This window comes from Ammodytes marinus (genome assembly GCF_949987685.1).
Source record: "Ammodytes marinus genome assembly, chromosome: 12".
Lineage (NCBI taxonomy): Eukaryota > Metazoa > Chordata > Actinopteri > Uranoscopiformes > Ammodytidae > Ammodytes > Ammodytes marinus.
The window spans coordinates 26,603,156-26,618,429 of record NC_137216.1 but is presented as its reverse complement, the minus strand read 5'-3'; the positions used below and the strand labels follow the sequence as shown (position 1 = coordinate 26,618,429).

General features: G+C 39.3%; 1 protein-coding gene across 1 annotated transcript in view; it reads left to right on the top strand.

Moving 5' to 3' along the window:
- Window positions 1-15,274, top strand: part of man1a2 (mannosidase, alpha, class 1A, member 2) — a 113,321-nt gene that overhangs the window by 58,752 nt on the left and 39,295 nt on the right. The window contains exon 6 of the mRNA XM_080038233.1: window positions 8,995-9,078. Within this exon, the coding sequence (XP_079894359.1) occupies window positions 8,995-9,078 (84 nt within the window). The remainder of the gene's footprint in view (window positions 1-8,994; window positions 9,079-15,274) is intronic.

The window sequence follows — 15,274 nt, the reverse complement described above, 5'->3', positions numbered from 1 at the left end:
CTTCACGTGCGGAAGGGGGTTCACCCCGACGGCGAACAGCATCTCCCCTGAGCCGAACAGGAGGTGGAATTAAGAGATTAACGGCGATATTTTTTTTATCGCCCGATAAGAGTTTGGCGTTAACGCAGCCGTTAACGCCGTTATCGGCCCACCACTAATATATATATATATATACATATATAGCTATATATATATAAAAAATAATGTTTTTTGTTTGTTTTATTTTTATTTTGTAACAGTAATCTGTGTATCTGAATCCGAATTTGATGAAAATGGGGGCGGGACCTGATAAGCCTTTGGCTTCTTCCGTCTCCCTTCGGACAACACAAAGTATGATGTATGAATATTTGCAAGAGAAAATTGTGTATTGTGTGGAATTGTCCGAAAGAATACTAAATAAATAAATAAATAAATATTTAATAGAATAATAATAATTTTTTTTTCTAAAAACACAACAATCGTTGTAATGCTTATTTATACTTATTTTCATCATAATGTTGAATAAAATCATTATTATTTCAGCTTGATTCCCTGCTGTGCCTTTGGTTCACACCATCATCCCTCATCTTTCCTTCTGTCCATTTCTATCAATTACCCACACACCACTCCATCTCCTCTCACTCTACTGGTAACAACCTCTTCTCTGTCTCTCGTGTCCATCTGAACTGCAGCAGCTCTCATTTATTTCTCTGTTTCAGTTCTCCTGTCCCGTCACCAGCTTCCCCTTGCAATATTTCACCTGTCAGTCAACTCTGTCCGCACTCTTTTCTGGTATTTTTTAAAAAACGTGTTCCCTTCAGACTGTTACAACCCAGTCTTCATTTTAACTCACCTTATTATTCTCAATTTCTTTCTACTCTAACTGTCAATCTTTCTACCTTTTTTTTCCCCTTTATAACCTCTTTTCTACTCCCTGACACAAACCAGATGGTCTTAAAGTGCCCCCTTCTAAATTATATGTGACACTCAAAGTATTTATCTGTGCTTCTGCCTATTATCTGCCATGTCTATCACTTATTTTAAAAAGAAAGTAATGGCCGCACAACAGCTTATAGCTATATTGTGTAACTTTTTCATATAATTGAATGTCCGACAGGAGCAGGAGCTCAAGAAGCGGCCACATTTTTTTTTGCGACAGAAGTTATGCACTACAATTTCAATTCCTAATTAATTTTCTCACTCGGTATTCTATCCTTTCACTCATCTTAAATATCCCTCTATCATTTTGTCCTACATTATCATCTTGTCTTGCCTTTTACTTTCCCATTATGACCAAGTTGTCATCCCTCCATTTCTTAATTTTCTAAGATCGGTCCCCTCCCTTGAAATAATTATCCTTCCTGTCCATGCCTCCTCCTTTCTTTTCTTCTTTTCTTTTTTTGCTCCAATTGTCTGATGCCCGAGCTTATTAGTCCTGTTACCGAGGCAATCACAGGGCCAGCTACCTAGCAGCTATACGCAGAGGGGATCTAACAGTCTGACACTTGCAGGGCTAATTAACCTCAGGATCACTGTGGTCGGTCGGCCGGTGGAAAGAGGGATACGGGGAGGTATTAGGGAGGGAGAGAACGAGGGAGAGACTGTGGAAGAGTAGAAAAGGCTTTAGATTGAATGGAGGATGAGAGAGAAATTGGGTTCTGGAGAGATGGAGTGTGACGAGGCAGGAATGGAGAAAAGTGGAGAAAGGAGCATGGATGGATAGTTAGATAGAGGGAAGAAAGAGAGGAAATTTAGAAGATCAATCACGGACGAGGATAGAGGAAGGAGATTGGATGGAAAGACCAAAAGAAGAGATAGAGGAGGATCAGAAGTGAAGACGAATTGATGGGGCTACAAATGGGCCGTGGAGATTGCTACGAGAAATAGAGTGAAAGTAAAGAAAAGACACAGAAATAAAGATAGATAGATAGATAGATAGATAGATAGCTTTATTGTCATATGCACCGTTACAGCACAATGAAATTTGAAAGACTATTTCAGGGTTGAGTGAGGTGATCAGCTTTTAAAGAGTCACTACATGTATAAAACAGGCAAACAATATTTAAAAAAAATACAATTTCAGAATGGTTTATTTAGAACTACGAATTTGTATTATACATAGTTTTATCGTCATTGCATATAAAACACAATTTATTTTAAGCCCCACTCCAAATACTATAGCAGCATTTATTGTTTAAATAGGCTTTTTACAACATTGCTGCACATATCAGGTTTATGCGCATGGATATTCAGCTCAAGGGCTTTTTTCAGGATAATCACAGAACTGGAGACATAATATCAAATTCCAAGTCGAGGCAATATATCACAATATATACTATCTATGGTCACAACACACCGTGCAGTTGTTTGCACTGATGAGTGATACACTCTATCTGATTGATGGATGAATGGGAAGGAGTAGATAGGAATGAAACTAAACACATTCACCTGACAATGGCAAACTCTGGATTTATTAAATAAAAGTGTGTAAGTGAAAATGTGGCTTTCCAGCAAATTAAATTGATATCCATAATACCTGTAGGGGCAGCCACTGTAATCCAATTTAGCTTCTGTAGCAAACAATATAAGACTAACAGACCTGTAGAAATCCGTGATTTACACAGGATTCTCTAAGTGCAATACAAGACTTGAACAAGTTGAATAATTATAACATGTTTAAGAAATGCAATAACAATGACAGGAATATGAGACGATGAGAAAAAAATGCAAATGTCTTTTGTCTTTTGAATTGAGTAAAAAAGAACTCCACCAGCAACTCCACTGTAACATTCATGAAAGGGTAAGCTATTTTATAGGCTGAAATCTTAGCGATATGGCCGAGGCATTACTCTGGCTTTTTGCTCAGGCCTTCTACAAAACAGGTAATTCTCCAGCTCATGGGGAGCAGTACTTTTCAAGCCTGCAGTGGCCTCGCAGCGTAATTGGCATCAAAAGTGTTATTAGGCTTGGCTCTTGTGGAATCAAAGATTTGTTCAACCCAAAGGGTGCGGCTATAGCCAACCTCTCAAGTCAGAGCTCAGAGGCAGGAATAAGTGCATAGTCTGCATTTCCATTTAGGAGATTAAAGACATCACTCTTAGTCAAGACTCTAACCGATTCATGCATGTATGAGTGCAATTTCCCTAATTTTACATTGAGCTAACGTGCCATGGTTGAAGCAAGTTTAATCTTTATGGTAAGGATTTTTTTAGCTGTATTTTTACTTAATCAATTTACTTTAAGATCAGGACAGACTATTATTGATTGCTGATTGATTACGTAATTGGTATTTTTCAGAACAGAATTGTTGGAAATGGAATTTATTCATAAGTATGTTTTAATTAGTGTATAATTGCTGAATGGACAAACCTCAAGGCCATACACGTTTTTATATATAGTAGATATCCGCTGGCAATGCTCCTGCTGGAAGATGCAGGGCTATAGAATAAATAACTAAATACATCTTCACCTCATCATTTGATATTGTGGAAAGAGTTGAGGCAGAGGTGGATGATGTCATTTTTGAAAGAGAGGGAGGGACTTTTGTGTGGTTCTCGTATGCTTCTAACTAGTGTGCACAATTTTACTGCATGCCACAAACTTCCTCCACCACCTGTCAGTTCGGCCACCCACCACCACATCCACCACTTCGACTACTGATAAATGATTAAATAGCTGCTATGTCTGGTTGAGCCAAGCAGTGAGTCATTGTTGGTGTCTCCAGCGTCCTGGTGGGGCCCCCTCCACTGCAGCGTTCCTTGCCCCCTTAGACGATGGATTATTGGGCATAGTAACGTCTGCATCCATCCACCCAGCTCAGAGATCCACCACCAGTTTCAATGGTGCTCTGTTAACACACGCCTTAATAACGCTGGTTAAATTGAAGATTTTGATCAGAGACGATGCGTGCAGAGATGGAGAGATAAATCAATGGAAGCTGTCAGAGACTGCGCTCCGACCCAGTTTGATGAACCAGAATTAATTATAAAGGAGCAGGAGTTCCATATTCAAATTTTTCCTTGAAGATTTAACATGGTGAGAATGTCAGCACTTAAAAACGTTGGTGTTGAACATGACACTGTCAGGGTTCCTACTAAGTATGGATTTGATTTTAGTCATTTCCAAGTTAGGAAAAAGGTAAAGGGAATATGGAAAGATACTTGTGTTTTTCCAGACTTTTGCCCCTACCCTCTTTCATAAGTAAGTACAATGCAAAACCAAAACAAGCTAGATAAAGTTATTCACTGTTCGGATCATATGCAACAAAACAAGCTAGATGGAGGAAGGTGTCTGGTAACCATGGAGATGACTGAAACCTTTCGCCCAAACATAAATTGTAAACATCTCGCCAGCCTGGACATTTGAGTCCGGAAAAGAATGGAATTTTGCAATGGAAAACGTGAAGGAACCATACACTAATGTATATTCTTTCAGACTTGATTAAATGCAGAGTCTTTTGGAGGGGCAGAAAAATATGGTCCCTTATTTTTCATGACGTTGCTGAGCTTTCACGATCGTACATGGTGAAATACGTCTTGTTTGACATTATTAGACGTCCACTCTCTCATCCGTTCCCCTCCCCTCCCTACACACACACACACACACACACACACACACACACACACACACACACACACACACACACACACACACACACACACACACACACACACACACACACACACACACACACACACACACACACACACACAAACACCCTCCTTGCCTTTTGCTGAAGGTGAAAGACAGTTGACAGCGACTTCCTCTGCTCCGTGTGTTCCTCTCTCGCTTGTCATGACAAGTCATTGCAGAATTTAATATTTTAGCTGTGTCGCCCGGATGACATGTTTTTCTATTGTTATCCCTTCAAACTTCAAAGACTATAATCATATTTTCACATGCTCTGGTGAAGAGTTTCATCCAAACTGTGTGTTTGGCTACACACACACACACACACACACACACACACACACACACACACACACACACACACACACACACACACAACACATACTTCAAATGAAAAAGAAAAAAGAAAGAAAGGAAAATCAAAATAGAACTCATATTACTGGTGAATGTATGCTGTGCTTTTCACTTTTTCCAATACAATGTTGTCTCACAAAATGCTTTTCAAGTACAACTTGACCGTGAACATGTAAAACCGATGCTGTATTGAAGCGAAGGGAATAATAATAATACCACAGTATTTATTTATTTATTTATTTCCTTTTTTTCTTTATGTACTGACCTCAAATTTACTTTTACTTGTTCCTGTAAAAGAATAAGATATGTATAGGAAGATATGAGATAACCGGAGTAAAACTAATTGCATACAGCCCCCGAAAGAACACCAAAAACACACCAAAGTCTCTAATGGAAAGATATTAAAGTGGATGATCTTACTGTGCTGAGTTCTATTCAATTTTCCTCAGACACTGTTATTTATTTATTAAAGCAGTACTTCAGTTGTATTATCTCAATGCTAAGCTTAGTACAGTCTGGGTTTGAAAAGGTCAGGACCAAGAGAGAACAAAGACATGTAATTGGTGTTCATGTCTGCGTCTTTTCCATGCCTAATGGGTATGTCTGTTCCAATTCCGGATTGGATTTGTTCTTAGAATATAAGGACAACGATTAAATCTGATATTTTCAAAGACATTTTTTACTTCAACCTCAATGAACAATTATTTAAATTTTAGCATTAATCTCTTTATAACATCCTCCCAAATGGTTTGGCCTGTTAAATGCAATAGAATGGTATCAAATGTCCAAGGTGTGATGTCTTCAAATGTCCTTTTATGTCTCACCAGGAGTCCAAAACCAAAAGATTTTTAGTTGGACCGCCATAGATATCAATGAAATACCAGAAAATATTAACATTTGAGCTTGAACTACATCATTTTGGCACATATTCAAAGTTTTAATGATTCAATTCCTGCTAATAAACGTTTTGAACTTAATGCTCTAGCTCACAGTCTTACCAAGGTGACTCTTTAGATTATAAGCTTGAATTGATAACAAAGCTATTAGATTGTATTAGGAAGAACACGGTTGACAATACATTGACCTAAATGTTAATGTGCCCAAGACTATGGACCACAGAAATAGACACTTTTACTTTAAAAGTAGTGACAGGGTACAATTTAAAATGTAAAAAAAGAAAAACAGGTCACTTGACAGATTTCAGTTTATTCTTATATGTGCCGGATATTTATAGAAGAGGTAGAAAAACGTTGGAAAGTAGATTTAATTCACAAGAGAGACTGAGTACAGTATTTCATTATCACACATCTAATGATAAAAGATCAGAGAAGGAAATGACTTTTCTGTGCCATCTTGCAGCTTCAGCACAAAACAATTTATTTAAATCACAACTTCTATTCTTGTTTTTGCTCCCATGCGTCATTGCACAAGCTCCGTGATACCTCGCTGTCGTGTCTGCGTTCACTGCAGGCATTTTTAAATCAGGGCTGTTTTATAGCCCTTCTGCTTGCGGGGTTCTCGGCACCTATCTACACTCTTAAATGGTTAACGAGTGAGCCTGACTGACAGACAATGGAGTTAGGTAGATGAATGCTGCCAAACAAAGCTGGCCTTGAGCTTTTACAAGATCTTCCTATATCTTTATCACACAGTTCTGCTCAACATGCCACTGGATGCTGCATCCACCGTATCACTAGCAGCCCCTGTTGTTTAGGTATGGGCTTCCTGCTGTGCTTATGCACTTTCATTCTGCAAAGTAACTGTGGGGTTAAGCAAAAAAAAATGGGTTTAAATCATTGGATATTAAAAGCAATTGTCTGCGACATACTGGCATCCAGCAAACACTTGTAGGTTGAATAGACGTGTATGTGGCAGGCGGCTTACATCAATGCTTAAATAATGGTCTCTGTATTGTCCAAACAGCAAGTTAATAAAGAATGCAAATAATAGACAGATGATAAAAACAGAACGAAAAAGCAAGAGCCATTAAGATTCACACTTAAGGTTTAAGATGATTAAACCCGAGAAAATATCATGTAGATGGAGCTGTGTAGATAGGAGCTATTATCCATCTCATTCCTTTTTGCAGTCAATATGCAACACTCTCACGTTAGCACGACTGCACACATGGGAGCTGAGGGAGGGAGGACCCATCTGCAAGTGCCAGTGCATTGTCACACATTCTGACAGTGTGCAAATCCATTTTTACTCAAGGTCGATTGTAGGTGCCGCTCCACTCTTTCTGTATTTTACTGACAGCCAAGTGGAAAACAAATAAGGTGACCAGTTTGTAAAGATGCAGAAATAGCAGTCGCCTTTTTGAGTGTGACCTGTTTTGAGTGTGACCTGTTGTGACCAAGATGCTAAAATCCAATCCACTTCAAATCGCTTACAGATCTTGAGATGGCGAGTATGAAGAAAGCTATATATAATACTGAGAAATACAGAGTAGAAGAAAATAAAAATCTGGTGGAAATGATCATCCTTTGAGGGCAGACTGGCTGTACCCCATTTGGTTCTGGTGCAAAGACTTTCCAACAGCAAGTTGACAGTTTTCTGAGACCTTAAGAGAGACAGAAAGGACAAGAAGCAGCGATAGCCTCTTGGGAGGATTAAGAGGTTAATGAAGGGTAGCTGGATGTCCAGCAGGGCAAATAAATGGGAAGAGATTTTGCTGCCACCGCTGACTGGCCCAAAAACTGGAGATAGGATGTCACGGCTTAGCATCAAAACCGGTTTATGAATGGTCTCCGTCGACACCTGCTCCTGACTAAAATTCACCATTGCCTCATCTGGTAACGGAAAGCTGTGCCAATAATGGTGTAAGCATCGATCTAGATATTGTTTTTTGTCCCAACCGGTTCAACTCTCTCTTCTCTGTGCCCTCTGAACTACATTTACTCTGTATTAAGTTATTTCAGATTGGCATTTAGAGATAAGTGTGGCTTATCCTCATCTCTTTGCATGTTTTCATTTGTTCTGTAAAAATATTACATGAAGGTCACATAGAAATAGCAGCTCTCAGCATGTTAATGTACGGAGGCTGCAAGGTGTTTCCACTTCGGAAGTAATATATCGGAGTTGCCATGGCATCAAGGAAATTGTCAATCCCTTGAGAAGTCGAATAATTGTACATGAATGTCCTTTCTATGATAGCCTCGAGTATGTCTGCACTAGATATACTAGATGTATTGGAAATGCTTATGGTTCACGTGCCTACCAGAGACCACAGAATCTGTTGTGCTTTCTGGCAAGCATTAGGGGCGGCAGTGGCGAAGTGGGTAGGGAGTTCGCCTCTGGTGTGCAGGGTCGGAGGTTCGATCTCCCCGCCACATGTCGAAGTGTCCCTGGGCAAGACACTGAACCCCGAATTGCTCCCGATAGTTAGCTTAGTTAGCTTAGCACCCTAGTGCTAAGCCTACCCTGCGTGGTAGCTGCTGCTATCGGTGTATGAATGTGTGTGTGACTGGGTGAATGTGTACAAAAACAATGTAAAGCGCTTTGAGTCTGTGATAAACGGAGATATAGCGCTATACAAGTCCATTTACCATTAGAGTGGAAGAAATAGCGGGTTTTATTGAGGTTTAGCCCAAATTAAATGGTGGTTTGCCAACATGGAAATTGAGGTGAATACCAACATCCTCTCTCCTCTCCCTCGTAGCAACACAATCATAGCCATGGTCACGACTGTGGGCCTAATTAGTGGACAAAATATGCAAAGACTTGTGTGCAGGGTTTATCCACCACTTGTATTAAGTTTCTGGCTTTAGTTTAAAGTTCCTTCATTTCTTGGATCTCCTTCAAAGGCTTTCCAATGGCCATGACACTTGTTATGCTAATCCACATCGATATGTTGCTAGGATGAAAAAAATAAATAGTGAAACAAAGATTTTCTCACTTGGAGAGTTGTTGCTTTTAAATTTTACTGTCTTATCCAAGATGTGTTAACAAATACATAGTTGTCATGAATTGAACAAAAGTCCATTATTTGTGTTGTCTGATGTTTTTTTTTCTGTGCTCTTTTTGTTATAGCAAAATGCAGAGGTGTCCGTGTTTGAGGTCAACATTCGGTTCATTGGAGGACTGCTGGCTGCCTACTACCTCTCTGGACAGGAAGTAAGTAATCCCTTAGTCTGTGAGGGTGCGCTCACTCAAGCGTGAAGAGAGTGAGAGGTGTTTGGCAATTTGCTGCAACTTGAAATGAGTGTCAGGAAATGAAAGAAAAAGGTGAAGAAATAACTGGAATTGGAAAATTATTTGTTCTTTTTATTACCAAAGAATAATAAGAAAGATGTACAGAAAGAAAAGCAATTGGGCGTTCTGTCCATTCTCTCCTCTGGTTGTCATATATTTCTTTCTTTTCTTTTTTTTATGTTAAAAAAAAAACACAATAATATTTAATGCTTTTCCTCAAACTTCCACCCCCTCTGAGTAATTACACAGCCTCTGACGGCGCATCTACATTGGGTTAAGCCTTCAGTGATCGTGCATGGATTTTATTCCTTCTGCTGTACGTCCAGGTTTTTTTCTTAGCAGTAGAATCAACAACCGAAACATTTCTTGAAACATTAAAACATTGTTGTTATAATTACTCGGAATTCCTCATGGGGCCAAAATAAGTTACGCGCCATAGTTTTAAGTGCTTTACAAGCAACAACCAAAGGTGGGTCGTAACGCGCTACATTTACTCCGTTACAAATACTTGAGTAACTTTTTGAATAAATTGTAATTTTAGGAGTAGTTTTATTGCAACATACTTTTACTTTTACTTGAGTAAATATCTGAAGAAAGAACGGTACTTTTACGCCGTTCCATTTGGCTACGTGACGGTCGTTACCTTATTTTTTAATATATTTTATTTATTACATGCGAGAGCTATTTCTCTCATGATTTCTTTCCCCGGGGACGTCTTCAGCCAACATCTCTATCACGTGACTATTTCAACCAATAAAAACCACATTACAAAAGCTTGCCAATCAAATGCAGCCACTTCAGTCACATGACAAGTGTTGTCATGTTGTCATAGTGCTCAACCATGGGCTCAACAATGTCCGCGGACTTTTTTAAAGGCTGCGGTTCCGCACCGATGTTGTGTCCGTGGCCGTGCCATGTAGGTTAAACGCATATTTTACCGACTATCTGGGTGAGTCGAGAAAATGGAAGAAACCGCTGATTCCGAGGAGCAATAGCCACACCCCTGGCCTCAAATACAAACTCACACACTCGCAAGCTCTCAATCACACTAACTCACAAAATAACAATCACAGTGACACAGACTCCCACACACTCGCAATTACAGAGAAACTGTTCTTCTTTGACACATGTCCTGTTCTCCCTGTAGCCTACTCACTTCGCATGCCCCAGTCTGGCTGTGTGAGAGTCTGAGAGTAGTCTCTTTGTTCAGCCACTCTGTAGTTTCATACGTTAAGTGAGTGTGCCAGCAGGTTTTGATGTGTAATGAAGTTTAATTTTGTGTGTTTTATATTTTTGGGGCTAAACACAACCTAGATAATTTTCTCAGGGCCAGTGACATATTGTAGGAATTTGTTTTAAAATGTGTATGTGCAAAACAATTGCAACAGTGTTATAAGTGTATTGGTTTTAATTAATATAATTTTGGACAAGCCTAATTTATTATAATTTTATTTGAAGGGTTATGTATTTAATTTGGCAGATAATTAATTTATTATTGTTTGAGTTCAAGGGTTATTCATTTGATTTTTAAATACCTTATTTATTGTTTTATTTAAAATTATGTTATTTAACATATCTTTACTTGAACATTGCTGTTTTATATTATGTTCGTGTCTATTCTGTACCGTTTGTGTTGCTCTGTATATTTCAAAAATAAATCCAGAGTAATTCAGTAGGCCTACTTGTACTCTTGAGTACTTGAGTAGTCTTTTCACTGCATACTTTTTTACTCTTACTTGAGTAATAATTTTTATGAGTACTTTTACTTCTACTTGAGTAATTATAATCTTAAAGTAACTTACTTTTACTTGAGTAAATTTTTTGGCTACTCTGCCCACCTCTGGCAACAACTAATGCCACGCTCGTTCTTCACTCTGCCCCTCGCATTCCCTGGCTCGATGTCAGCTCCTCCCCTTAAATCAAACTCAGTCATTCATCAGAGCCCACCCGAGCGATAGTAGAGAGGTGTGTGTGTGTGTGTGTGTGTGTGTGTGTGTGTGTGTGTGTGTGTGTGTGTGTGTGTGTGTGTGTGTGTGTGTGTGTGTGTGTGTGTGTGTGTGTGTGTGTGTGTGTGTGTGTGTGTGTGTGTGTGTGTGTGTGTGTGTGTGTGTGTGTGTGTGTGTGTGTGTGTGGGGTTACAGATAAAGAGATCGAAGTAGTGGAAAATGATGTTGATTAATTGTCGAGGGGTTAAAACGCAAAGGGGAAGGCTCATTCTTCACTCTCACTACTGGACATGTCCTTGAGCAAGGCACTTAACCCTTTAGTCACGCCTGTCAACCAGTGGTGACGTTAGATTGAATGTTACTGGGAAGTTTCCCAGGGGAAATTGTGTGATTACTAACACTACCTTAAGGCTAGAAACTGCAGGTGAATGGGGTTTTTAACATGTAGATATCATCATTAAACCTTTTCATTTTATTCTTTAGATTAAAGCAATTTTAGTTTAAAAAAAACAAATCAAAAATGTTTCAATGAATATTCAAATTTGGAAATATCTAACGAATAATGCTTAAATTTGTATCTTTTTAAAAACCAAAAATATAGATTTTTGGATAAAGCCGGAGTTACAATATTTTTCACGTTAACAATATATTAGAGTCCAAAGTTTGAACAGAACAGATTTTGGATACATTTTATAGGTTTAGAGAAATGGACCTTTGATTCATACCAGTATGAAAGAAGACATGTTATGCTAGCAAAATAGATTGAAAAAACAAAGGGTGTTATTTTCCGACACTGTCTCTCCTTAAAGAAAAGGAGTTCCTCGTTCATCAGGAGGAGGTGTTGTTCTGGGACAGTCCGGGCTGAGCAGCAGTGATGGATTGTGTTTACTGCCGTCTGTCCCTGGCATTGTTCTTTTAGTCTCCTTCTGTGCCTACCTAATGTCCTCAACTCCGCCTCCTCTCTTTCACACTTTCCTTGTGTTCAAATTCATACTATTCTACATACTACAACTGATCATAACAATCATCTAGTTTACAAGCAGTAGGCACACTATTAGGACATACTTATTTATTTAGTCAAAACATCGCACATTTAAGTTGTGTCTTGATGACATATCCGCTGGTTGTTTTCACTGGGAGGCTCCGTAGATGTTACGTAACTTCCGCTGTGCAGTTGATTTTGGGTCAGAATCGCCAAAGAATACATTCTGATTTCCACACTAAAAATTCTCAACCAGATGTGGGTTAAGCATCTAGATATTTCTCTGCATGCTCCATCTGACCACATGTTTTGGGACAACCTATATGTTTTTTTCTACCATACTAAATAGCAGGTAAGTATGGGGATTGGAACACAGCCAAAGCCTTTCTTTTTTTGGCTCTCCTCTGCCTCCTGTCTGTGCTGATCTGTACAGACAGATCATCTCCTCTCTTCTCTCTCATCTCATATTATTGTTGTATTCTCTCCTTATGTTCCTCCTCCCTGTCTCATGTGATCTGTGTTAAATCTCCTTTGTGTGTTTTTCAGCTCTCTTACCCTCATTTCTCATTTCTTCCCGCACGCTTTTTGTGTTTAGTCTTTTTCTTTCTTCTCGCTCCTCTGCTCCTTTGTCTTATTCTGTCCTTTATACTTTCTATTGTTCTTTCTCCACATCCTCTTCCCCCTTTTGTATGTATTTGCCTTTCTTTCCATATTTTAGTTCCCTTGTCTTCTCTGTGCATTCCTCATTTTAGCCTTGTTTCCACTGAACGTTGTGGTGAAATTAATGCATTAATAAATAATACATACAAAAATATATGCTCCAGATACATTTTGTGCAAATGTATCAAAGTGAGAGAAATGTGCGGCACCTATTTTTGTCACCCTTTGTTGCGGTACCAAGCCGTTCCAAAAGGGGTGGAGCTACACACTGAAGTCTGTTGATTGGTTGACAGAATAGGGAGGTGAACCGCTGTGTGTAGTCACCTTGGTAAGAGTGACGAGTCTTGTGTTTGAATGATGCTATGCCAAAAGGAATTGTGCTGCTCAGTGGAAAAAATAAGGCTTTTTAGTTATTCTCATCATGAAGTCCTTGCCAACCCTACCCTTCCTGACTCCTTACCCTTTCTCTCTTTTTCTTCATCCTTTCTTTTCTCCTTTATCTAAGAGGCTTTAAAGACGTTTGTTCGTTCTTGCTCCTAGCTTGTTTTACTGCTCCATCTCTTTCTCATATATATTTTTTTCCCTCAGCACTCACTTATACATTTTCCTTCTTCTCTTCTCTTATAGTTACTGCACAATGCTTCTATCCTCCTCTAATGACTTCTTGTATTCTCCTCACCACTTGTTCCTAGCCTGGCTCCGCCCGCCTACCTACTTTCGCCCAAATTTCATTTTCCCTTCAGTAGTCAGTCTGGGGCTGGGGTGTATTAGTAGGATCCTGCTCAAATCAGATTTCTGAGTGTCCAATCAGCGAGTGGCTGAGAACGATGACGTTGAGGTTGCGCTCCAGTTTCAGTTGAATGATGCGTTTCTTTAAACTCGGAACTCGGAAATGTCCGACTTGGTAGTTCCGAGTTCCGACCTGTCTGTGTTCCAGTGCATCTGCTCGGGAAAGTATGGACGCCTACAACCTTTCTCATCCAAATAACTAAACGTTAGGCTCTAGCAAGTTACCGTTGCCAGGTACCGGTAGATCCATAGACTACAATATGTAGTGAAGTAGGAAATTTCCGAGTTCCCAGTACAACTGGAACGCACCGTCAGAAGCCGGCTCATGACATACGTCACGACCAAACGTTATGCGATTGTTTGGCTGATCCAGAGTGGCACTGGGCAGATCCAATAGTTTTAAACTTCAACAGACACCCGCCTCCAAGTGAGTGAACGTTTGCCAAATAGAGCAGTTCCAGACCTTCTGTACAAATGAAATTAAGTACGATGGTCTGGTAGCACCAGGCTAACTTGTCCCTATTTCGTGTTTAAATATTAATCCTCATTATTCTTATTTTCCTCTTTCCTTGGGAACTCTTAACTTTTTGTTCCCTCCCCTCAGCTATGATCTCGTGCCCTATCGTCTGTTTTCTTCTCTTCACTGCCCCACATTGCTCTGTTTTGTATTTTTTTTTTATATTTCCCTCTCACAAGGGAATGGCCCAATTCCAGTGTTGTTTCTCTGCTAATTAGTAACTATTAGGATGAAAACATGAACTTGACAAGAGTTGACTTAAAACTGTGTTGTCATGTTTAGACGAACATTGTTGTATGTATCTGTAGACAGTAACACAAATGAGTAGTTTGGCTCGGGGATAATCTGAAAAAAAATTGTGACTCACTCAGTTAATTTTTTACAGTGTTGTCACATTAGAGTTGAGCAGCTTGAAGATAAATTTCTCCTCTAGCATGTAGAATAATTGATGAATCTGCAAAGTCATTCGCTCCTTTCGCTGGCAGGTAGACAAACTTTTAATCAAACAAAATGTGTTGCCTGAATTTATTTTTCTTCTTGCAGCTATTTTGGTGTTTTGGGGTTTTGTTCTCTCCCAAATTTGTTCTGCAGACACATGCTGCAGCTCATTAGCACACTAGTTTGTTTAAAGCTGAAATAGTACATATTCCAACAACTCTAAAGCTGTTTTCTTGACGCAATGCATTGTATTATGTCTGTTTAAAACATTAGAAATGGTAACTAAGACATTGTGTTTTAGCAGCTGTTAGCTTGTGAACCTGATATATAACACAGGTGACTATTTGATGAGCTGACACCTTAATCATATGTGTTGATTACTTTCACTCTCTTTCTATACCAAGCAGGCGTTTCCATTCACAGACACTTAAAACGGTGGCAGTGCCAAGATCAATAAAGTCAGTTTCCCGTGGAAGAAAATTGTGTGGAATTACAGTCAATGGCCCTCCAGCCATGACAGGTGGTTGGAATGGAGTGGCTTCCCATGTGTGCAATAATATACATTTGGGAGTCTGGAGGAGAGGCAGTGAAATTGCATTGTACCATGATACAACAGGACAAACTAATCTCATCCAACATCCGATCAAGCGTGCTTAATTTCAGGCAGTTTTGGGCTTCTTTGCTGAAAATTGATTTGCAATACAGGGATGTAATCTACCATTGAGATGCGTGCGTGCTGGCTTAGTCATGAGACAGTTATGGAATAGTTTTCATTCCCTGCGATCT